General features: G+C 40.1%; 1 protein-coding gene across 1 annotated transcript in view; it reads left to right on the plus strand.

Moving 5' to 3' along the window:
• SH3RF3 (SH3 domain containing ring finger 3) overlaps positions 1–26,614 on the plus strand; it is a 413,174-nt gene that overhangs the window by 254,663 nt on the left and 131,897 nt on the right. Inside the window, exon 2 of the mRNA XM_050921775.1 lies at positions 21,343–21,618. Coding sequence (XP_050777732.1) covers positions 21,343–21,618 — 276 coding nt within the window. The remainder of the gene's footprint in view (positions 1–21,342; positions 21,619–26,614) is intronic.

Raw genomic sequence — 26,614 nt, forward strand, 5'->3', positions numbered from 1 at the left:
TGGGAGGCCGGGCTTGTTTGTTTACCTGCCCTGTCTGCAGGTCTGGCCAATAGCGGCTCCCATTGGCCGTGGTTCACCACTGCAGGCCAATGGGGGCTGCTAGAAGTGGCAGCCAGTAAGTCCCTCGGCCTGCGCCACTTCCAGCAACTCCCATTGGCCTGGAGCAGCAAACCGTGGCCAGTGGGAGCTGCAATCAGCCGGACCTGTGGACGAGGCAGGTAAACAAACCGGTCTGGCCCGCCAGGGGCTTTCCCTACACAAGCGGTGACCCCAGTTTGAGAAACACTGCTCTATTCTGATTTTGCTCAAACGGATTATTTACTGATTTAAGAAAAATCAGAACAGCTCACTTTTAATCCAAAGTAAGTGTGTCTACACCAGGGGGTTGCACCAGTTTAGCTACATTAACTTAAATGAGTGTTCGGTGTAGTGAAGGCCTATATCTGCCTGGATTTCATTTAATATTCCAAGCTTTTGAGTCCTCTGGCTGTTTGGTGTCTGGCAGTATTTACAAAGCCTATAATCAGAGCTCTGTGAATCCACAGATATCTGGTTTATATCCACAGACCATTTTTGTGGATTGTGAATCAGATGCAGATACAAATTTTGTATATCTAGAGCCCTGCAAATCTGCAGATAACAGCTTTGAATCCACAGATGCAGATATCCATGGATCATTTTTGCGGATTGGATATGGATACAAATTTTGTATCCAGGTGGGGCTCTACCTGTAAGTGTGAGAGAATGGGTGGGAGATAGAGCATGAGGAGGGGATAGATTGATGAGATAAATTAGAAAATATGGTCCTGAGAGAAATATAGGGGAGGAGATGAGGGAGAGGAAACAGGGCACAAGGAAGGGGAAGAGATTCTAGGAGAGCTAAGAAGTGGAAGAACAGAGTAGAAAAAGAGAAAACAGCAGGTGAAGATGATGCAGGAAAAGAGGTGTCATTCTTTATGACAGGATGGAAAAATGTGGAATAAATCAGGAAAGGAAAGAGGAAGTTATAAATATAGTACACAATAAAGGGTTCACAACATTTCCTTTAAATTATAGAAACATAATTTTAAGCCTTGGAGGGGAGGGTGGGAGCATGACAGTGTGTATTTTTCCATCCTGCTTAGTAGATTTAATCGTTGGGCTAGTAGGTGTGGAGTAACATTTTTCAATTCTTGAGGAGAGCCATTTAGTTGTATACATAGAGATTCTTTCTGGCATTCAATTAATGAATCATTAAATCATGATGGCAGCAAGAAATATTAGTTGCAGAATTAATTCAGAAGATGTGCACTGGTATTATTCTGTTCTGTTGTTCAGCCTTTTTCTATTACCGAGGTGCACGTTTATTTCTGATTACAAAGCAAGTTTTCATTTGTTTTTCAGTAGTGAAAGTGATTGCTGGGAAAACATCTGTTTATTCTACCAATTTAGAGTCTTATTGCTTTAAATCTGCCCAGAATGCCTAGGCATCCAGTTATGACAGTTTCAATTATTTTGCAGCATACAGCAGTTAACAAAGCATTCTCAATGGAAACATTTCCCATGAGACAATGGGTTTTTTAAAGTATTATCATGTGTAATGCAGCATGGAGTCATCATCATAGAATTCATCATAGGTGCCACAGACCATAGGACCTGTAAATCAGTGCAAATCTGGAGTAATTTCCTTCCATTCAGTAGAGTGGCTCCTGACTTACGCCGGTGTCAGTGAAGTCAGAATCAGGTCATGAGCAATGGTGAGGACTTTCTAGCCTGTGAACACTGAATGCAATATTCTGAAATACCACAGGCATTTGTAATAGAGGCTAGCATTCTGTTAGTAGCAAATATGGGTGAAATAGTTTCCCCCTTGAAGTTCATAATTGCAGAGTAAATTCTGATGAATTTTTCCTTTTTTGAGAAATAAGGATGCAATTCTCAGTTTCTCTAGGGCATCTCTATTTATATCCATAGGGTGGCATAGGTGTAATTAGATGCAGAATTGCACCCACTATCCAGTAGTTCCTAAAGTTTTGGAGGAAGGCCTGAGCAATCTCACAAAAGCTTGAGTGTGAGGCCAAAAGCCTGACATTAGCAGGTAAGACTCAGAAGTCGGAGAGCTGGGCAGGAGCCAAGGATGGCAGAGCAGCAGCCAGATGGGGAGAAGGAAGGGAGGTAATGGTAAGCCAGAGTCATGCTTCCCTCCAGCATCTCTGGATTCCAGGTACAGCTGCCTGGGTTGTTTCCTCAGTCACATGGTGTGCAGCTCTGCTGGGGCAGAGTCAGTCTCCAAGAGCCGGTGAGCTCTCTTCAGTGAGAGAGACTTTCACTGCTTTCTGGACACCGGTGATGGCAGTGGACACTACCTACTTCTGTCTGAATTATGGACAGTCATTCTGTCCCACTATTTATTGCTGCTGCTGCTGTTTATTTTATTCATTTTGTGGTAGCTCCCAAAGACACCAATCAGGTCAGGACTTCACTGTGCTAGACCCCTTGGTGGGGTTTTTGAGTGCTACTGCAATAGAAATAATAATGTTGATGATAATGAAATGGTGCAGAGCTTGAAACCTAAGTCACCTTCAGACTTGCATTACATTTGTTTTAATCATTCTCTGGGTGCTGAGGGAGAGTATCATTTAAATCCAGTGTTCAAGAAACTTTTAGGATTGGGTGCAGGCGATGAAGTTTTTGGTATTATTATGCCAAGGGATAGTGCTGTTGAAGTATTACCTGCAACGGCACCAACAATCCTTGTAATATGAGGAGTGAAAGTGATAAAAGATCCTTAAGGCATAACTTTGATCCAGGTACTGCAGATAATCAACTTTTCTCTCCCCTACAGGGTTTAAGTGAAATGATATAAAAGCCTCATTTGCATTATGGATGCTCGTATCTTTCTTGATGTTTTCCTTGTCTTTTCTAACTACTCTTGCTTTATAACATCAGAATGATGGTGGGGTTTGTTCCAGCTGAAGTAAGGGAAAAGCTGAACTGTTCTTAATGGGAGCCTTCGTCAACAGTATTCAGAGCTTGTTGGAGGTGCAGGTCAGTGCTCTAGCATGCTGTCTCCTCAACCTGCTGAACACTTCTCAAAGGCTGAGCTGATTAAATACCTTCTGGCAGTAGGCAGGCTAAGATGTGTGTACAAGAAGGTGCCAGTCTGTGCTGTCAGTTGGATTTAGACTTTAAAGTGGTTCTTAATCGTCTTTGTGAAGAGCGTGTGTGTCAGTAAATTGTAGCTAATGAGTCATTGTGTGTGATGGATCTGGATGAAAAATAAAATAGTCAGGTGCTGGAAATACCACTGCATTTTTTAAAAACCCCAAACCTAGTCTCCTAAAATGTATACGTCTCTTGCAGTTTTTGACCAAAAAAATTAGGTTTCCCATAAATAGAATTGTATTGCAACTCAGTGAATTTTTAAAATTAGTTCTTGCATGTTCAATGGCTTGCAAATATTTGTATATGTTGTAATATTCCTAGAGTATTTCTGGCAAATGGAAAAAAATCATCTCTACTGAATTCCTGGCATGAATGTTGCCACGCTCATATTTTTAGATGATGTAGCTAGCCATAGACATGGGGGATAGATTTGGTGATATTCTTGTTGTTTGAAAGGTCCTGAATCAGTGAAGATGCTGTAGGGCTATTCACATGATGAGTTTGTCAGTGCGCAACTTCTCTCACACTGGCATTTTCAGCCAAGAAAACTTTAACTCTTCAGCTAGTGAGAAAAAAATTGGGTTGAGATGCTAAAGCCTGTCCAAGTGCAGAAAGAGCTTTTGCTATTTTTATGTAGCTGGATTTGTGTGGGCTGTTTGGATGAGCACACTGCAGATAAGTAAGATACAGTTGTAAATATTATCCAGTGTCCTTACCTTAGACCTCAGTTCCTCCTGTGCTACTGACACATTGGGCTGTTCAGTTCCTCCACTGATTATGGTTGCTTGCTAGTTTATGATACTTCTTTCCATGTGACACCAGCACATTCAGTGTCCTCTGTTACTGTCTTCTGCCAGTTCTTCCTTGGCCTTCCTTGCCTTCTCTTTCCCTCCTCAGATACCCAATCAATGCTTGCTTAGCGTGTCTCCTATCTTACACAGCGTTTACATATCTCCACCACCTGAGCCTTCTTTCTTTGATGGTGTTTTCTAACGTGCCCTGCTCTGTGAACTCCCTTACTCTCACATTTGTTATTTTGTCTTCCCATTAAATTTGTAGTAACTTCCTTTGCCATCTGTGGCAGCCTCTGTCATTAGCAAAGTCTCTGCACCATATAGTAGCATACTCAGGACAATCGCATGGTTTCTGACCTTGAATTGGGTGCGGAGACCTCTGTTTGACCAGATGTTGTTCATTCTTCCAAAAGTGGTGTTTACTTTTCCTAATCTCATCTGTATATCTTTATTACAGCCACCTTCAATTGTCATCACAGTTCCTAGACAGCAGAACTCTTCTACCTGTTTGATATCTTTTCCATCTACAGTCACCTTTGCATCTCTTATCCACTTTCCTACCTTTGCTTCCAGTCCGATTTTTGCTGCTTCCTGTTCTAGCTCTGATGTGAGTACAATCATTCTGTTCCAGGTCATACTTAGGAAAGCAATGTCATTGGCAAAGTCAAAGTCATGTAACTCATCTCCCATTTTATACCATCCACAATGCCTTTTTCTGTCAACTTCATCACCCAGCCTATTGCTAATACAAAGAGTATTAGTGATAACACACACCCTTGTCTAACACTAGTCACAATATCAAGCCCCTCACCTAGGCCTGTATTCAATCTTACTGAGCACCTACTTCTATCATATAAACTCCATTATGTTAATTAGCTTGTCTGGTATCCCATAGCTTCTAGCAATATTCCACAAGGTATCTCTACGGACACTATCAAGCACTTTCTTAAAGTCAATAAAGTTGATTAAGATGGGGTTTTTGACAAACAGTGAATTTTGATGATCTGTCAAAGGGTCAATATCCGGTCATGACATGATCTACCTGCATGGAACCCAGCCAGTTCTTATGGAGTATTTCATCCACTGCTTTCTTTCTTTTATTCAGCATAACAGCAGCCAGTACTGTACTTGGTATTGATAGAAATACGATACCTCCCCAGTCTGTGCACTAAGATAACCTTTTGTTGGCAATGCCACAATGATACCATCTTTCCAGTCTTGTGCCACTTTTTCTTTCACCCACATTTTGTTACAGAATTTTGTTAGTTACTCAGTCAGAATTTTGCCTCCTGCTTTTAGTACCCTTGCTTGAATTCTGTCAACCCCAAGAGTTTTGATAGCTGCTTTTACTTCGTTGAGTGTTATTGGTTCCTCTTCCATTTCTAACTTAGCACAGGTATTTCTCTCAAACCTGTGTATGCGCTGGACAGTTTAATATGGAATGAAAATGTCCTTTCCTTCATCTGAGATGTTCTTAGTGCGTATTCAACATCTGTCCATCAGAGTCCCTGATGGGCATCGCCTGTGACTGACTGGTTCTTCCTGAGAAATCTTTAATTATTTTGTAGAACTGCTTGAAATCTCCCCTCTGTGCCAGTGTTATGGGAATTAATTCACCAATTGAAGCTTTGCAACAAAACTACAGAATAAACAAGTTATTTAGCTCCACACTGTATGCAGCTTATTTGTTCTATTTATCAGGCACTCTGACAACTTCAACTGGGACACGGTTTAGCTAATCTGTTCTTTATGAAATCATTAATACCACTTTGTGAAGTACCTAGAAGGGACATTTTTGAAGCTGCCTTATGAAAACTTTGGGCAAGAAGACAGCAGAACATTTTTGCATTTTATACTGCAAAGTTGTGTTTGTACCATGATCATGTGACGTGAACAAGATAATACAAAAAGAGAGGTACCTTCTGGGTACTATAATAATTTATTATAAAGCACATGATAAAATCAGGGTAATGACAGCATAAGGTGCTTTATGTGTGAAATAACAGGTTTTGAATATTTAGTTAATGAGACATTTTGACTGACTGAGCATTATAGGGTTCATTGCAGGTTATTTTTTTTAATGAGACTCTTTGACTGGCTGAGCATTATCGGGTTTATTGCAGGGTATTTTTTGAGGAGCTAAAGGGTTGTTGGATGAGGACATATTGCTATTTTAACAAAATGGGATCCAACAAGATATATTAATTTCAACTTCCAAACCCACTTCATTCCTCCCAAAAAGCTTTAAATTTAGTTAAAGTTGTTCCAAAGCATGTTCTATCAATATCTTTACCAGCCGCAATTCACAAGCCTCATCTACACACACTTGTAGACTTTTCAGCTCCACAGAGAATTCCTTTTCAATTCCAACATTTAATACAGTTCTCATTATTACACTCACATGACATTAATTGACCTCTGGAAGATGCAGACTTTTTACCAACAGACCTACTTTTACTTTTAAAGTGTAATATGATGATGATGTGGGAAAGCACATGAATTAAGGTTGATGAGGATGTTCATGTTGCCCGAACTGGTGACTGCATTGATAAAACACATTTGAGCATCTTTTACTTGGTTAAAAAATTGAGGGGGGGGGATTTTCCTCTCTCCTGTCCCTCATAACATGCTCCTCCCAGTCTTTTGTTCCCTGTAGTTTACTTCTATATCCCCTATATTCCTACATTCCCCTATCTACACCCTTCTTCCTATCACCACTTCCACACGTCTCCTTCCAGCCCACCATTTACTAAAATCTCCTTGCCCCAGTGATTCCTTTCACCCTTCCTTTATTCCTGTGGTTTCCATGCTCCGCTCCCTTGACTGCCTCAATATTTTGTTTTGCTTCCTCTTTCGTGTTCACCATTCCACTTTTAAATGTTGATATCAACATGTTGAGATCATGAAATGTTTTTATCAACATTTAAAATGGAACAAGATGGAGGCAGGCAGGGGAGAATGACTAAGAAAGCCACTGTAGGTAGTGGGGCTGCAGAAGCAGGCTTGTTAACAGTGGTATCCACTAACTCTGTGGCTTTGCTGCCCACCCTTCTGCAGCCCTGCTGCTTAGCCCACAAATGTATGCCTCCACCTAGCCTTCCAGGGTCCGGCTAAGGTCCATCATGGTCCAACAATCCTAGTAAGGTTTGTTGGAGTGAGCTCTATCTGATGAGCTGAGCTGCTGGAGGCTTGACAGATGGAAAACATGCTTCCTATGTATTGGAGTGACAGGCTCCATTTGTTAGACAACTTTGTCTCCATGTCCCCTGTGAAAGGTCTGAGACATAGTGGAAAGGGATGCCTTGCCATGCAAGTCATCTGACATGTAACAAGCCACACAGCGAAACAGGGCTAGGGCACAAGGGAGGTAGGATGTATAAAAGCTGGGGTGCCAGGCTAGGCAGCAGAGGTACAAAGACAACACTGAAAAATTGAAGTTGTCCTAAAAGATCCCATGCTCCATCAGCTTCCATGAGAAAAACAAATGAAACAGTGATAACAAAGGTGCATCTCCTGGGCTGCTTTCTAAATATTTTTCTCCCCCAAAATACTCTCTCTTGTTGTGCCCTGCACCACATAGCATTGTGTACAACTTCCAACTTCATTAAAAGAGAAAAGAGAAGACTGAGAGGGGACATGATAGCAGTTTTCAGGTATCTAAAAGGGTGTCATCAGGAGGAGGGAGAAAACTTGTTCACCTTAGCCTCCAATGATAGAACAAGAAGCAATGGGCTTAAACTGCAGCAAGGGAGATTTAGGTTGGACATTAGGAAAAAGTTCCTAACTGTCAGGGTAGTTAAACACTGGAATAGATTGCCTAGGGAAGTTGTGGCATCTCCATCTCTGGAGATATTTAAGAGTAGGTTAGATAAATGTCTATTAGGGATGGTCTAGACAGTATTTGGTCCTGCCATGAGGGCAGGGGACTGGACTCGATGACCTCTCGAGGTCCCTTCCAGTCCTAGAGTCTATGAGTCTATAATGCTGCCATTGTGAAGGTGAAGGAGTCAAAAAGACACAAGACTGTAAACATTTCAGAGCAGAATGCTTTTTTAATTTCTTTCAGTGCAAAAAAGAAAACAAAAAAACACGAGCATTGGTTAGATTCTGGCAATGAGCTAGAAAATGCAAGCTGTGCTCCTAATGGAAATGGTGTCCTTTTGGGAATGATCAGTGCAAGATTTCATTTTTATATAAGGGATTTAAACCATGCTTTGAGTGCAGAACACAAAGCAACCTTAAATATAGAGCTGCTAGATTGCCTCTGTAATAGGTTTCATTTCATGCTTTGTTGTAGGTTTTTTTTTTTATGGAGCCCTGAGGGAATTTCTGTTTGTATTATAGGATGTTCTATTTGCCATTCTGGCAGGATATATCTAGTCAACTTTGCTGTCCTTTCTCTCTGAACATCTCATGTAGTACCTTGCAAAAAGATTGCCTGTTTAATTTATACTGAAAGATTTTTCCATTAGCTTATCCTGCATTAATCAGGTGCCAAATCCTGTAATCTTTCTTACTACTTACTTCAGTGGGAGTTTGCCTTTGTGAGGGGGTTAGGGCTTCATATTTAGTATAGTGGGATCTCAAAGCCATGTTACATGCTTGTTTAAAGAGTATTGCAGCTATTGGTTGAGATCTCCTCTTTAGACCTAATTCTGGTCTAAGATATGTCTGCAAACCCCATTACTTTCAAAAGGAGTTGCGCACAGATAGTAGAGGGTAGAATTTGGTCCTTAGAAAACATTTCTTCAGGATTTCATGATAATTTCTGGTCGGTCATGATGAAGAGATAGAAAAGGAAGAGGAGAGACAGACTTTCAAGATACTATATACAGAGTACATAGTAGTTGACTAGCTTTGTGCTCATTAGAGGGCATTAGCAATTCAACTTTGTCTCAGAGGAGAAGGTCAGTTATAAGATACGGAAGATACCGGGCCAAATTGTACTGTCAGTGACTGTGCATCCATCCCACCCTATCAAGATTAATAGCATTACATGGGTATAACTGAAAACAGAATTTGACCCAGAGTGCCTACATTGTGTTGATAGTATATCTCATTAAAGAATAAAGAATCTGAAAAGCTACTAGTTATGGACAGTAGTATAGACTTTATACTGACATGAATTAGCAGCTGGCTCATGTTACCCATGAATTCTTTAAGCAGTGATACTTGTGAATTCATTGTGAGAAATCTAGTCTGACCTTGAAAACCACATGTTGTAAAATAGAACTACATGTAGTTTGAGAATACTTTGCTTTAAAAAATACATTACTAGCAAAGAGAAATCTTTGAATGTATAAATATTGATAGATACAGTACTGTAGGCCTGGATGATAGGCTGGATGGGATTTAGATGAGGAGAAAGAGTGATGCTATTTATTAAATTGCCGTGCCTATACTTATAGCATCCGTATTTTCAGGTTTTTAAAGTTCACAGCACAAACATCTGCATTATAAAACTGAAATCTTATTTTGGTAAAGCAGCAGATTCCAAACATATCTACATTTCAGGTAATGAAATGCCATGCTTACAGACATTTTCAGTTCCAGGAATTTCAGTTCTAGAGTCATGCATGGATGCCATTGTCACGCAAACAAAAGTTTGAAAGGCTTTTGAGTCCTGAAATGTATAAACAAGGGCCTTATAAAGAGAAATACAGTTGCACCTGCCTGTGGTATAAACTGCAAAATAACCTTGTTCTCCTGGAATGTAAATTATTCTTCCATTCGCTCATTGTTGGAGAAAATTAAAAATGCTCATTCCATCACCAGTTTTGTGAACAGACTGTTATACCCCATTCTTTTCACAGACTGAGCCACCAGTTATGCTGTAGCTACTAACTTACATTCTTGTCTCAAACTGCTCAGGGTCTTTCATATTGAATCCCCCTTCTAAGTACCTAACTCACTTGTGAAAATGGGACTTAGGATCCAAAGCCACTTGGGTGCTTTTGAAAATTTTACTCCTTACGCTTAGTTATCCACTCCTTGATAGTGTCTCCTCTCCCAGGTGCTAGCTACCCCAAAATGGGTTAGGAGAAGGCAGGCATTGTACCTCCCTTTGCGCCAGCTGGCAGAGCTGTGCAGAGGCCAGTCAAGAATACAGCAGTGACTATATGTGACACTTCCTAGGGGTACCCAGGGCTGTGAGGCCCTTTAGATGGGGAAGTCTTTTCTGTGCCAGCCATAGGCAACACAAGCAGTCCCCTCTAGGATTCACAGGCCACACTGTCACTCTACAGATTAGCAATAGACACCCCCACCCCGAGCGTCTCCCTGAAGTGTCCAACTTCTGTTCCACTGAACACTCACAGTATTCACAGATTTGCTGTTTCCAAAGAAGCAGCACACCCCAGCTTATCAGAGGTTCTGCTTAACTCACAGCACTTAGATTTGTTTATAGTGGAATCAAGTTTATTTACCAAAGCATAAAAATTCAAGTAGTAGCAAGTAGAAGTATTGGGAACAAATTGTTACATACAAAATAAAATCACAACAGCATTCTAGCGCCTAGACTTAATTAACAAGATACTCTCATGTCTAATAAATTATTTCTTACTCAGAATCCCTGCAGCGCTGTACAATGGCACAGCCAGTCAGGCTGTGACTTGTCTTTCGTGAGACAGACACGCTGTCAGTTTGCCTTCAAAGTGAAGGATCCAACATATACCAGAACAATCCTTTGTCTTTATTCATAAACAGGATATGCCCTGCTGTTATTTTCATCCTGTAGATTTCCTCTCTTGTAGATTTCACAGTCTCTCAACACACACCTGGGTTTGTATCAAATAGGCATACAGTATACAAATGGTCAGGCAGGGACATAGCAGTCCTGTGTGAGAGGGACATTTCCAAGGTATATCACCTCCAGGTGACCTGCCTTAACTCCAAGACTTTAAGAGCATAATTTTAAGTATAGATACTTAACTCCTTGCCTATTATCTGGACATATATTTCAAAATCTTTATGATGGCCAGTGGGTTACTGGCTTTCAGAAGAGACCTCACTTGCCACGTGTTGGTGAACTGTTATGCAGATATCTGACCCAGGGGTTCCCTCTACAACCCTGTGCCCTCCCTGTATTCTCTGCCAGTTGACACTGAGAGTTCCTTGTGCCTGAAGCTCCAGGAGACATGTTATGACTCAGTCCTTAGTACACAGAATAGCTGAGTTTTAATTAAGAAGTTTTATTTTTACTATGATTTATTATTACTTATATAGCGCTATAAATGTCCCTGGCACTTTACACTATAGATGAAGCATTATATTAAGTATTCATTCTTCGTGGTATTGTTTTTATTATCAAATTAACTACACTACTTTGGTAGTTGATGTTAAAAGCGCCTTGTACCCTCAAACTATAGTTCATGGAACGCTTCCTGGTGACTCCCTGAGAGCTGGCTGGTCACATGCTGCTGGCTCACCTCTTTGTTGCTAAACGTTAAATCACATTAAAAGAAGCTAAAAATATTTTATTTTTCTAATATTAATTCACCATGAAAGCAATTGCTATGGTTGTCACAGGGATGTTTTGTGATGGTGAATGGGAAGTCAGGTGATCATTGAATCAGTGACTATTAAGATATGATACACACTACAAATACTTTAGAAAGTCCCCATTTTAAGATGTAACAGTGACTTACATGTGCTGTCTTTCATTCAGAAATGTCCTTAAGCCCTTTTCTGTTTAGTATAGACAGCTGAAAGCAACCCAAATATCCATTTAAAACTACTCAGGGGACAGAGCTTATGTTGGTATAAATTGTCAGAGCTCCATTGACTTCAATCTTCCCCAGGGAATTTAGGACCTTTGCACCCAGACCAAATTTAAAATTTAGTGAATTACATTCTGCCTCCTAAATTCCCTATATATATGCGTAAGGCACAGGGCCAGGAGCCAAATTTCTTAGTTCAGTGGCAGATTTCTTACATGACCTTGGGCTAATCATATAACCTCTCTGTACTTCATTTTCCGCATCTGTAAAGTGGGGATACCAGAGGGGCAACAATTATTATTCTCATTTTACAGCTGTAGAAAATAAGGTAGAGAGAGGTTAAGTGACCAGCCCAAGGTCACATAAGAAGTCTGCAGCTGAACCATAAGAACATAAGAATGGCCGTACCGAGTCAGACCAAAGGTCCATCTAGTCCACTATCTATCTACCAACAGTGGCCAATGCCAGGTGCCCCAGAGGGAGTGAACCTAACAGGCAATGATCAAGTGATCTCTCTCCTGCCATCCGTCTCCATTCTCTGACAAAAAGAGGCTAGGGACACCATTCCTTACCCATCCTGGCTACAGCCATTTATGGACTTAACCACCATGAATTTGTCCAGTTCTCTTTTAAACGCTGCTATAGTCCCAGCCTTCACAACATCCTCAGGCAAGGAGTTCCACAAGTTGACTGTGCACTGCATGAAGAAGAACTTCCTTTTACTTGTTTTAAACCTGCTGCCTATTAATTTCATTTGGTGACCCCTAATGAAACCAGGAGTAGCTTTGTATTTAAGGCACTGGCCTGGGACTTGGAGTGATCTGAGTTCAATTTGTGGCTCAGCCCTCAGACTCACTGTGAGTAAATCGCTTTGTCCCCAGTCTGTTTTGTGCATATCAGTACTATTTTCTCTTCAGTATTCCACATGAGGGGAACTAAATATATGGCATATCCATTTTAGTAATATGAATAGTGCTGCATAAAAAATATCAATTTATTTTATTTGAATGAATATATTGCTTTTGAAAGATGCTGGATGGCAGCCACAGTGGCTAAATTCCTGTTTATCTCCCTAAGAGATACTGTATGGGCAGTGATGGTTCTGGGGGGATTATTGCTAGCGGTCAGAGGGTAGGTCAGTTTCTATCTCCATTTATTCCTTTCCCTCTGCTAAGGTTGCAAATTTTGTTGTAACTATAGATTCTTTGTTATACTGTCTCCTGGAACTGGACTGAGACCACATCCCTCCTCCCTCAGCTTTTTATAAGATCTCACATCGCCTTTTTCACAAAGGTAACCAAACAGCCATCGTTTATGGTTATGACTTTTAGTCTCTGTCAGCTCAGGCCTCCTTAAAATTGGTGTTCTGGACAGGAAAGTCTCTGTGTCCAACTTTAATACTCTGAATCATCCTGTTCCCAATCAAAGTTATTTCTAGTATAGATTCTGCCACACAAACCCCTCTCTGTGATAGTTAATGTGCTTTGTGCGAAGCTGTTCTGCATGACAGGGTACCGTATGCTGAAGAGTGGTCCTGGCTGCCTGTGTAGAGCATCCCACCAATCAGAAGACAGGGCTGCCATTCTGTGCATTACCACAGAATTCGCTCTCAGGTGGAGGGAGAGATTTGTGTGATGCTTCTGAGTAATGAGGCATGAAATTAGCATTATAGGGTTTAATTAGTATTAATGTCTTGTACTGGTGGGTTGTGTTTTAATTACAATGTATCCATCACATGTGCATACTTTTCATGATTTTGCTTGACTGGATTGATAGGCTGGTGCTTGTTGTAATGTTTGGACATGGAGATATTTCAGAAAGGAAAAAATAGATAAATGATGGTTCAGTAGGAGAAACAAAAATCTCAGGAATTTATTTTCAGGGGAAAATGGCAGTAATATTTCAAAAATTATGACGAGTCAGGTGCCATTGTCTTTCATGGAGATTGTTTCAGGTGTGCTCTAAAACAGTGTTTCTCAAAGTGGGGTCACTGCTTGTGTAGGGAAAGCCACTGCTTCTGTAGGGAATGTCCCAGCAGCTCCCATTGGCCTGGAGCAGTGAACTGCGGCCTGTGGGAGCCCCGATCGGTCGGACCCACGGATGGGGCAGGTAAACAAACTGGCCCAGCCCGTCAGGGGCTTTCCCTACTCAAGCGGCGACCCCAGTTTGAGAAACACTGAACTAAATGGACGGTAACGTTTCAAAACAATGAATTGGTGGCTCATATTCAAATCCAGGGAATGAATCTGATGAATTATTTATACACCTCCCATTCTGAGAACTTGCCCATTTCCTTTGAGAATGGAAGGAGATGTTTAGGTACAACAGAGTATGTGTGTATTTCCTGGCAAATACTTGTTAGAGCATGCCACAATCCTTAATGTGGTTTTACTTTCTCCAGACCTTCAAGATCTGTTTGCTATGTCCAATAAAACTGGCTGCATCATAAACTGTTTATTTCCACTTCCCAAACAGTGTGAATTTATTTATGAAATAAAAGCATGTTTTGTATGAACCTGCATTTCATTAGCAGGATAAGTGCAGAATAGATGTTGTTACTGGTAGTGACCTCGTTTGCTGCTCACTGGAGCCGATAACCTTTGACATGTCTTCCAGTCTTGCATTACTTTGAAGCATATTGACAGAACATTTCAGAGCTTTCCAGAACTTAAGACCTATGAGAAGTGTGCAGTTCTTGCAGTACAAAGCTTTCCACCATGAGGATTATTGGAAACAAACTCTTTTTTTCTTTTGCTCTTTGGAGTCTGTAATAAAAAATCCTCCAGTATTCTCACTTAATTGCTTCGTAGTTGTCTTCTGTCAATTTGCCAGCAGGTTTCTGCTTAACGGCTGCTGTTTGACTTTGCTGAAACATAAATGCAGAATTATTGAGTTGCCAACATATCATTAAGTCATCTTTAAAGAGTTTCTCAGTGTATTAATGCTCCAGGCTTTTGTGTCAATATTGATTGATTAAAATGGAAAAGAAATCTTGGGCAGAATTCAGCATTGTACGACAGTATTTTTTGGCAGAAGAAAAGGTTGGATATTGATGTTGGCTATGATTCCTCAGCTCCACCTCTTAAAAAACAAAAAACAAACAAAACAAAGCCTCTTGAACTTTAGTACCCTTGTTCTTAGCTGAATTCTAGTTAGCTTAAGAAATGCAAGGAGAAATCAATGTGGCTAATCAATTTCTTAGTACATAGTCAGATATAGCGGCTGTTTGATTGTGAAGCTACACGTGTGAGTGACTATGGCCTGTTCTACACAACAGAGTTAAGTCAAGGTAAGGCAGTTTACTCTGACCTAATTATGTCAGCCTTGCTCCTACTGATGTAGGTGCCCTCTAACACCAACATAATAACTACACCTCCATGAGAGGCGTCGGGTTTATGTCGGTGTAGTTAGGGCAGCACAGTGTCTGTGTAGACACATGGGTTACTTACATGGGCTGTTGGGTGTCAATCTTGTCAATTTCACAGCTCTAGCATGGAGGTGTGACATTGACAAGAAAGCCAGGCTGTCACATGGGCTCCCCACTCCCGGTCATGCCATGCCCGTCTGGCTCCCCAAAGGCTTTTACCTAGGCTCCCAACTCCCTGCAGGGAGCCCAGCTGCTGCCTGGAGGCTCCCAGCTCCCCAGGAGCCTGGGCTTTCAGCCCCCCAAACTGCCCCTCTTAAGTCGGTGGAAGCGCTTCTGGTGAGGACACGCACCACCGACAGAATGAGGGTAGTGTGGACATGAACCACTGCAGTATTACTAACATAGGTCGATTTAAGTTTCTGAGTAGACATGCCTTAGGTCTCAGTGTGCTTGTGGGGAGGGGAAAAACAGCAGTTCTATCCAAGCTGGAGAGAATAGGTGGTTGAAGTGATGTGTATGAGGAGAAAAGAGTGAGGGTCAAACTAAGGGAGGAGCCAGGGAGAAGGGTGGCTCCTCCCCCTCTTTCAGGTTGGATAAGCAGCGCTCCTCTACAGCTCACCTTCTTTGGCTGATGTGGTGTGAGGTCCCTCTGCTGTTTTAATCTACTTTAACTTCTGGGAAGCAGTATAGAGTTAAAGGGGAAAAAGCAAAAAATACGGTAGGATTTAGAGCAGGAAAGAAGATTATTTTTGTAAAAGGGATGCAAAGGAGTAAATGCTGTTTGTTTTTTCTCACTTCACCCTTGCTGGATCTTTTTTCTGAAAGAGTGGAAGGTGGTGGTGTGAGGGAGAAAAGATGTAGAGGAAGAAGAGGTTAGTTGCTGAGAAAGGAGTGTTTAATTTCTCCCTACCCCTCCAGCTGCTAAAATACGGCTATGCATATCTTTCTGGCTCCCTCCAAAATCATTCCCTGCCACAGGTTCCCTGGGTTTTCATTTTGACAGCATGCCACTGCTTTAATTTAATGTAAGCATGCTTTAAATTAGAGAATTCTGTAGGAAAGACCATCTGTGCCTATTGAAGATGATAAAATATGACTAAAAGCATTGTATGGAACATAAAGTGAGTGTAAATGGGATACCCGTGTGGCGCTAGTATGCCAAGAGAGAATGGGAACGGTATATTTTTAGGCAGAACTTTAAAGGATTACAGTTATGAATTAGACTGTAAATTTGGCTGACAACACTAGCCTACAGAGCCAATGGAATGAGGAGGAGTCAAGTGGGAGAATGGCGAGTAAGAAGGTCAGCAATGGTTTGTACAAAGGTTTGAAAACTAGCTGGTAAAGCTTGAAACTATCTGTAGGAGTGTGCTCCATTTTGTTGGGAGGGGGGTGTCTCATGATAATTAGCACACACTATTGGTGTGGGTTTTGCTGCTATTTTGTAATTCAGAGAGAGAAACCTGAAACAAAATAAAAGTTCATTCTTCCAACCTGCTAAAACCTTTCTAAATTTGATGGGTTACGCAACATACAAATTAATGAAAACAACTGCTGCTGCCAACATGATCAGAAAAGGCCAGTCAGGTTACTTGTTTGGAACCTGAATTAATTTCATGAATATGACCAGTGAGAGTTTGTGTGTGGTCTCCTGACTACTGAGCTCCGCTACTATAATTACTTGAAGAATCCTAAAAAGGAGAATTTTCATTTTTTTCTCAGTTATGCTGTTGAAGTTTTCTCTAAAGCACCCCTCCCTGACCCACTGTAAAATGTAGTTCATCTGAAAAGTGATTCTGTTAGAGTGGGAGCATCAAGCTTCATGTTTGCCTCTCTGTCTAGATCTCTGACTCTATATCATATAAGATGTGTTTACAGGTAAAAAGGTGTTTTTTCTACCTGCAATTCTGAAAACTCAATCTGGGATCTTTAAGTCGAACTGGGGGCTTTTAGACTCACAGGGTCTGTCAATTTTTTATCAGAACTGTTTTTCCTTGGAAAATTGGGCTTTTGATTAAACAAACTTTCCACAAAAAGTGGCTGCTTTCCGAAGAAAATTGTTTACTTTTCATCAAAAAAAATAGCTGAAAACAAAACAAAAAATTCAAGTGAAAACTTTAAAATATAGTTTTGGAAAGGATTCTACATTGCTTAATGGGAGTTGTAGCTAAGATGCCTCATATATGCAGTACGGTGTCCAGTTCTGGGTGCTACACTTTAGGAAAGATGTGGACAAATTGGAGAGATTCCAGAGGAAAGCAGCAAAAATGATAAAAGGTTTAGAAAACCTGTGAGAAAAGGTTAAAAAACTAGGGATGTTTAGTCTTGAGAAAAGAAAACTAAAGAGGGATGTAGTAACAGTTTTCAAATATATGAATGGCTTTTATAAAAAGGAAAGTGATCAATTGCTCTCCATATCCACTGAAAGTAGGATAAGAAGAAATGGGTTTAATATGCAGCAAGAGAGATGTAAGTTAAGTAGGGCTGTCAATTAATCGCAGTTAACTCATGTGATTAACTCAAAAAAAGTAATCGCAATTAAAAAAAATTAATTGTGATTAATCATACTGTTAAGCAATAAAATACCAATTGAAATTTATTAAATATTTTGGATGTTTTTCTACATTTTCAAATAATTTCATATAACTTAATAAACAATTCTGCCAATAATTCATGAGCCAGGATACAATCCGCTTTCTTTTCCCTTAACTCTATTGGCATTGTACTTCTATCATAAGGAAAAAATAGGAAAAATTTTTCAAATAATTTAAAAAAAAATCTGTTACAACACAGAATACAGAATGTACAGAACTCACTTGATATTATTGTTTATTACAAATATTTGCACTTTAAAAATTATAAAATAAATAGTATTTTTCAATTCACCTCATACAAGAATTGTGGTGCAATCTCTATCGTGAAAGTATAACTTACAAATGTAGATATTTTTTGTTATAAGTGCACTCAAAACCAAAACAATATAAAACTTTAGAGACTACAAGTCCACTCAGTCCTACTTCTTGTTCAGCGAATCACTAAGACAAACAAGTTTGTACACATTTACGGGAGATAATGCTGCCTGCTTCTTATTTACAATGTCACCTGAAAGTGAGAACAGGCATTCACGTGGCATTTGTGTTGCCGGCATTGCAAGGTATTTACGTGACAGATATGCTAAACATTTGTATTCCCCTTCATGCTTTGGCCACCATTCCAGAGGACATGCTTTAATCACCTGCAATAAAGACACAACAAATGAAACTTAATAAACAATTCTGCCAATAATTCATGAGCCAGGATACAATCCAGTTTCCTTTCCCTTAACTCTTTTGGCATTGCACTTCTATCATAAAGAAAAAGTAGTTAAAAAAAATGGCCGGAGAAGTAAGGAATCTGATCTGAGCCTGGGTACCTCCAACTTCACATAATCACTTTTCTGAGCATAGTCATGCTATAACTGGATCCGTAATGGTTCGTGTGTAGTGAATGCTTGACAAGGCATTTATTTTATATTTAAGAAATTGTCTTCCATAGGCAGAGTACTAGAGTCATAAATCTTACTTTCTCTCTTGTCTCAGTGCTACTATCAGAGTCTATAACCTTCTCTTCAGCAAAGCATGGGATTGTTTTTCTAGAATGAAATAGGCGACACTACACATGCAGTGCCCCAGTATATAACACCAGCAAGTTCTTTAATCTTTAAAATGTTTAGATGGGCAGTGCCTCAGTGTTACTAGGTGTCACCCTAGCAGCAGAGCTAAGTGTGTTGGAAACAGTATGACTAACTCACCATAGGATAATGCCATAGAATAAGCTGTTTTGAGAGGTTGGGTTTTATAGCAGTGATATGTGGCCATTAACTTTTCTGTTTCCTGATATTATGTTTTTCATTATGTTTGAAAGCTTTCTTCCATTCTGTTTGTCTCTGACAACAGGTTAGGGAGATGTAACCTAGAACCAAAAAAGTGTGGGAAATTTGCAATGATAAATTTGATAGTTTGTGTTATGAGGCAGTGAAATTAAATCCCTACCGATACAACAGGGATAGTGCAACGGTATGTGCGATTGGCTCCATCACTATAAATCAGACAGCGGACTCCATTGCACACATGTTCCAAAATCAAGACAACACCTAAATGCCTAACCACTTTGCAAATAAAATAATGAAATTAATATTGGTATACGGAGATGACTATAGGATCTGACTTTTGATATGAGTACAATATATGAATGATGTAGTGTTCATGAAAAATCACTTCCTACTTCGTCCAGAATATAGATGTTCCATATGGAGGTATGGTGCACTATAAATTACAGGCAGATGTTCTTGCTCAGCCCACAGAGAGATTTGATCATAAGAACATAGGAACTGCCATACCAGAACAGACAAATGGTACATCTAATTCAGTATCTTGTGTCTAAAAGTGGGCTGTGACAGGTGCTTCAGAGGAAGGCATAAAAGCTCCATAGTGCATCTATTGTTCCTGTACTATAACTTGGGGAGGAATTTCTTCTTGACCATCCCACCCCCCTCACATTGGAAGCATCATAATTAATAGCTCTTGCAGTTTTACCTTCGCTAGTGTAACTTCAGATGCTATTCTTATTCCTATAAACATCTAATCATTTATTCAGAAAAAACACCACCCAGAAGTCAAGGAATCATCAACATCCTGTAAAATGTCTCAGTTTTTAAAATACATTGCTTTTTATACCCTTCCCACCAGTCACGCATCCTAGCTGACAGCCACTGTAAAGAAAGGAAAAAAAACAGTATCCATGCATACACAAACAATACAAAATCCAGTAACATTTATAAATAATTTATAAATAAACTAGTAACAACCATAATGTCACTACATTGTGGAACAAAGGGCCAAATCATTCCTGATAGGTACTGGCCTGCATTGATGGTAGGAAGGCAATTTTTCACCACCCTTGCAGGAGCTGTGGGAAAGATTTGCATAATCCCTCATGGGGCTGCGAGGCATGCAGAGGAATGCACCCTTTAGGATGGTGAAGCATTTTGATTCTTGCACAGCTTGCCAGCAAAGCTGGCGAGTCAGAGGGCAATGGGGTACATTGCCATGCCCCCTGTAGGGTGTGTCTTACCCCAAAGGACCCAGGGGAAAGGCTCCTTGCACCTCCCTCTGCCCCATGAACTCTCAAAAGGACCAGACATGATTTGGCCCAAATGGAAACTGGGAGCTGGGTAACCTCCTTAAATTATTTGCCGAACTTCCCTCTGTTCTATTCTTGCCTATTCAGGTACAACTTCCGAAATCATCGACAGCAGGCTGAGGGTAATGAGTAAGCAGTTACCTTCATTATAGACTCAATTCTGATCCTATTTAAGTCTATAGGAATTGTGCCATGAACTTCAGTAGGCACAGGAGCAAGCTCTAGCAGAGTACAGCTCCCTCTTGGATCATTTCTATTATATATAATTGGAGTTGGCACTTATCTATCTATAGAGAGAGAAATATTAGAGAGAGAGAGTGGCAACTCTGAGCCACAAGATCTCTAAAGTGTTTTGGGAAACAGTCTGAAAGATGTTATAGTTCTGTAAGTTATAGTGAAGGTTGCATATCAGTTATGAGGGGATGAACCTAATACATTCTTCCTATTCTAAAAATATTTTCCCTACTGGCACTAACTCAAAGACAGCAGAATCTTTAAACTTAAAATTATGTACGTACATACAGTAGTCCTTAGTGAATACCATGTAATTTGAGCAGTTTGAAAGGATTAAGAGGATTTTATAAAACACAAATGCTATTACAATTCATTTGGACTTGTTCTAACAAACTAAGTCAAAAAGTTTCAATTTAATATCTTTAAATCCATAACTTGTAAGCTACTGAACCAATTTCCTTCAAACTTAGTTTGTTTTGTAGATCTCATTTTGATTTAAAAATCAAGCCAAGCCTGAAGACTCTATATACAGTATTTATCTTATTGCATGTATACTTTTATAAGAAATTCCAATTTATGTATTATATAGTGTATGAATTAGCAAATATAATTAATCATATAATTAAATAGTTTGCAGCCTTAGTAAAATGCATCAGCGTTATAGTGAACTTTCACCTTAACTCTGCCATTTCCTGACATATAAGTGTTTCATTTGTCAACTTTAATATTGTACTAACGTTGATTTTTGCATGAAATTTAGACTATATTGTATTGCAATAAATTGGAGTCACCATGGTAGATCTGTTGCTGATAATCATTTAGCTACTAGTAGTTGGAAAATTTAAGGAAGAGTTGGTTCATATTATAAGTTCATTTAAAATTATTGTCTGTTGTGTTTTTTTAGAGTATTTCTCAACTGCCCTATGGTAAAGCTCTCTACACCTATGAGGGAAAAGAACCTGGTGACCTCAAGTTTACCAAAGGGGACATTATCATACTACGACGAAAGGTGGATGAGAATTGGTATCATGGAGAGCTCAATGGAAACCATGGCTTCTTTCCAGCCAGCTACATTCAGTGTATCAAGCCCCTTCCACAAGCTCCGCCTCAGGGCAAAGCACTTTACGATTTTGAAATAAAGGATAAAGACCAAGACAAGGACTGTTTAACCTTCACCAAGGTAAAGTAAAAAGCAGTTTCTCATTTCCTTATTCACTATCAGTGGGTATAGTTCAAGATGTGTTTGTTTTGCTGCATCTGGCAGTCTGCTCCATTATGAGTAAAATACTCTGCAATGTACCAGCACTTGATAACTTAAAACATCTTTTTATTTAAGATGGAATTTTAAGAGATTTCATTTCAAATGGATACAGTAGTTTTAATAAACCTGCATTTCCTCATGTACAGTAGTTTGCTAAAATGCTGTAATTTTGGCAGATCTAGGTTCAGGAGCAAAATGGACCTTTCCTTTCTTTTTTTGACCAGTGACGTTCTCGTGCATGATAGTTAAGGGCCTTGAGCTCAGATACATTGGAAGGAGAGGTCAATTTCCAAACTAATTGGGAGCCCAATCATGGTAGATACTCAGGGCCATCAACTTCTGACTTCTAAATGCTCCTTCCTGCTGAGGCAGAGCTCACTCAGGTAAGATGCTGCCCACCCTCTTAACTACCACCAAAGGAGGTCTGCAGGAGTTGAGGGCACAATGGGTATGTCTACACTGCAATTAAAAGTCTGTGGCTGACCCAGGCCAGTTGACTGGGGTTAAAGGGCTGTTTAATTGCTTGATAGACGTTCAGACTTGGGCTGGAGATCGGGCTCAAGGGCTCTGTGAGTTGGGAGGTTCCAGATCGTGGGCTGCAGCCCCAGCCTGAACATCTACACTGTAATTAAACTGTCCCTTAGCCTGGGCCCCACGAGCTTGAGCCAGCTGGAACAGGCCAGCCATCATGTCTAATTGCAATATAGACATATCCTTAGCAGCCTATGGAAAGCCCTTAGAAGTCACGCCCTCATTTTGGAATAACATTTGCGCCAAGCCTATTGGAAAGCTGCTGACTCATCTTCTATCCACAGGATAGAGCACTGATATTACACATGTGAGAAGTGTGGGGTTTTTTAAAAAAAGGCAAAATCTACAACTGGAGCTGGTCAAAAAATTCTAATAAAACATTTTTCCATCAGAAAATGTCATTTCAATTACCGTAACTCCTCACTTAACGTTGTAGGAATGTTCCTGAAAAATGCTACTTTAAGCGAAACAATGTTAAGCAAATCCAATTTCCCCATAAGAATTAATGTAAATAGGGGAGGTTAGGTTCCAGGGGAAAAATTTTCACCAGACAAAAGACATTATATACATATACAGTATAAGTTTTAAATAATTTTAAACAAACAATTTAATACTGTAATCACCAATGCTGATTGTGAAGCTTGGTTGAGGCAGGGGCGTAGCGGGGTTGGGGAGTGGTGGCTTGTCCGGCTCCGCCCACCCGGCACTACTGCTGGGGAGCAGGGTCAGGGTGTGGGAGCTTGCCCCATTCTGCCCGACCAGCATTCCTGCTGGGGAGCAGGGTTGGAGGCTTACTCACTCCCCGGCTGAAATGCCAGACAGGCAGAGCAGGGTGAACCAAACAACCTTATAATGGAACATTGTGCGACTTTAAACGAGTGTGTTCTCTAATAGATCAGCAACCTAATAATGAAACAATGTCAACTGGGACGACTTTAAGTGAGGAGTTACTGTAAAGGGAAATATTCTGTGGGAACGTGTCCAGTTCAACTAAATTTTGTTTTGAAAAAAATTGAAATGAACTGTTTAAGATCCTTATTGGAATGAAACGTTTGTTTTTCAGTTTGAGACATCTTTTATATTTGTCACTTTATTTTGTATTATATTTGATATTGTATTTTTAAATTTATTTTATATTACATTTTTTCATGTATTATAGTTTTATAATATACCAATTGCCAAAGCATTTGCCAGTTTTGACACCAATCACCAATTTTATATTATATTAATTGTGATACTGTATTATGATTGTAGAAATACTATTAAATGCTAATTTTAAAATAATATAAAACAATTTAAAAACCCTAAATTGCTCACTTAATTTAGGTAACTTTATTAGCTTGACAAATGGTCATTGCCTCTTCTACTAAAGCACTAAGGATCTTTTAGTTCCTTGTTCCGTTCTGTATACTTGATGCTCTATAAAACCTGATCTCTTGATGACAGCTTTAATGCTCCTTGGAAAATCTTCTCAGATAAATGAACAGGTCCTCGCCCCTTGTAATACGCCTTCACAATCTTGAGTGTCCATTGTCATTTACACATGCAATTTTTTCCTCCCGAATAAGTTTATAACTGCGTTCTCAATCACCTTGTATCATGTTGCCATCTCCCTAAATTCTTTTAGTCTTTACCTGTAGCTGCTTTGTTTTGCCTAAAGGAGGTTCCTTTCTATCACTGTTGTATCCTTTAGATTCTTCACCTTGTAATTATTTTTATGTCTTGTCTGTTGTTCTCTCTGACAATGAATAATCTGTTTTTCATCTCAGGACTTCGCTCTTGTCTTTATTTCATCAGCTTTTTCGATGCTAATTTTAGCTTTCACCTTGCTGATGAAGCTTCCTGTTTAGTCTGTTTTTAGAGCCTACGTGGCTCTCCTCTCTTCGATGGCATGAGCACTGCCTTGCCATAGGTAGGATTTTAGAGGACAAGGTGGGTGAGGTAACGTCTTTTATTGGTCCAACTTCTGACATTTGGAGTTGTATGTAGTGGTCAGAGGGTTATAGATGGCAAGACCTTTGGGGATGATGTTTCCTTTCTTGTATTTGCTCAGGAAGTAAATGTGACTGTTAAATTTTGCTTCCTTTTTCATGCTGTGGAGTTTCCATTTCAGGTGGCAAAATTCAGTATCTTCCATTGTTGTATGCTGCAGTGTTGTTGTAGCCGTGTCATTCCCAGGATATTAGAGATAGACAAAGTGGGTGAGAAGTTGGGCCAATAAAAGATATTACCTCACCCCTCCTTGTCTCTCTAATATCCTGGGACCAACATGGCTACAACAACAGTCCATAGATATGATTTGTCAGTCAGGAAATCTCAGCCTTGTTCTTCATTTCACCATTTGTGGTTCTCTGTTTGTGTTCTGGAGATCCTGGATCTGATTCCGACCTCATTTATATGGCTATCTTTCTGCTTAAGTCAGTGGAGTTACACCAGCGCATAACTAGTGTAAACAGGATCAGAGTCAGACCCCATGTTTCTGACAAAAAAGATGTTTGTAACCATCAGACTCATTTAAACTGCCATTTACTAGAGAAACCTAACTCTAAAATGAGATGTTTAGAGTTAGGTTTCTCTAGTAAATGTAAAAGGAGGAATAATCCTGTATTGGCAGGGAAGTGGATTTAGGGCTTGTCTTCACTGCCATGTTACACTGGCACTGCTGCATCGATGCAGCTGTGCCAAGGTAATGCGTCTGGTGAAGACATGCTATATCAACAGGAGAGCACTCTTCCATCGATGTCATTACTCCACCTCAACGTGAGGCAGAAGCTATGTGAGTAAGAGAGTATCTCCCATCGGCATAGCAGGGTGTAGACACCGCTTTAAGTAGATGGAACTTACATTGTTTAGAGGGGCGGTTTTTTCACATCCTTGAGCAGCGGACGTTACGTCGACTTTAGCAGTAGTGTACACAAGCCTTTAGGCAAACCAAATACAGGTCTTTTCCATATCACTGCATGTTATTATTCTTTCGTTGAACTTCATGACACTGTCAATATCTTAAGCGACAGAAACCAGATGCTGTTTTTCTTCTTTCCTGTTTGTGGTGGCACAGTCATAAAGTCTGTTGAGGCAGCTAAGGAGAACAAAGTGGGAGTATTTGGTTTCCTTCTCACTGTCCCCTCCCAAATTTACAATGCCCACTTCTCCCTCCTACTCTAAATATTAAATACAATGAAATGAATGTATGTTCATCTCTGATTTTTGTTAGTAACCCCACTGTTAGAGTGGGAACCTTGATGTCCCCTGTGACCTCCCCAGAACCAACTCTCCAGACTACCCTACAATTAAAAGGACAGGAATAAATCAATTTTAATAATGTTTTATGTCTGGGCCAAATTATACCTACCATGGCATGGGTGTAAAAGGTGGGAAGAGACAATGAACCTGACCTTCCCTATTGGGCTTACTGCATAATGACCAAACGTAATGACCAATTCTGTCATTCCCTGAGTGCATGGACTACTCTCTTCTAGCCACCTACAAGACCCAACCCCCTTTTCTGAAGGGGTCAGCAGAGTTAACTGAGCACAGAGAAAGGAACATGCTGGACCAGCCAACAGACCCATTGCGTATTGAGATGCTTGTGGAAGGATTCTATTAGCGATTTACGCAGAAGCAGTTGCGTAGGTCTTCATAGGACCCGGTGCCAACCTCATACTAGTTTTATACCAGTTTAAGTCCATGGAGTTCAAAAGAGTTGCAGCTTATTTATACCAGTGTGAGATCAAAATCTAGCCCACAGAATTGCACCACGTCTATTTCATTGTTTCTTGCACAGTATTTCAAGATCCAGTCTAGTACTGTTTTCATTTAACCTACTTCCCCTCCACCCCCATACACAGTCACATCAGGGCTAGGCTTTGTGCTACAAGCAACACACCCAACAAGGAACCAGATTTCGATTTCAGTTACACTAGTGTAAACCTGGAGTCATCCACTTACTTTAGGAGAGTTACTTCAGATTTACACTGAGATCAGAATTTAGTCCAAAGTTTCATTCCTGTGCTGGCTCATGCTCTGTATGTTACCATGCCACTTTAAGAAAGTGCCCCAGGGGCAAATATATTTTAAAACTATAAAGATAAAAGCCATTTCCTGTGTTCTGTTGTAGTGGGGTGTTGTTGTTTTTTTAAAAATCACAGTGATCACTTTCATTATTTCTTTCATCTTCCTAGGTGCTCACTCCCAGCCCACAGCAGTGTTTAAAAATTTCTGTGGCAATCTTACCAAGAGCTAGCACTTTCGGTGCCAGTTCATTGTTACAGAGTGACAGCCCAGCCCCTTAACATTTCAATTCAAGTTTCCATTTCTGTGGTGCAGTCACTGTAGTATGCTGCTAGTGGGACTTCCTTGCCAGCTGGCAAGTGTAGATGGTAGG

This window comes from Gopherus flavomarginatus, chromosome 1, assembly GCF_025201925.1.
Source record: "Gopherus flavomarginatus isolate rGopFla2 chromosome 1, rGopFla2.mat.asm, whole genome shotgun sequence".
Lineage (NCBI taxonomy): Eukaryota > Metazoa > Chordata > Testudines > Testudinidae > Gopherus > Gopherus flavomarginatus.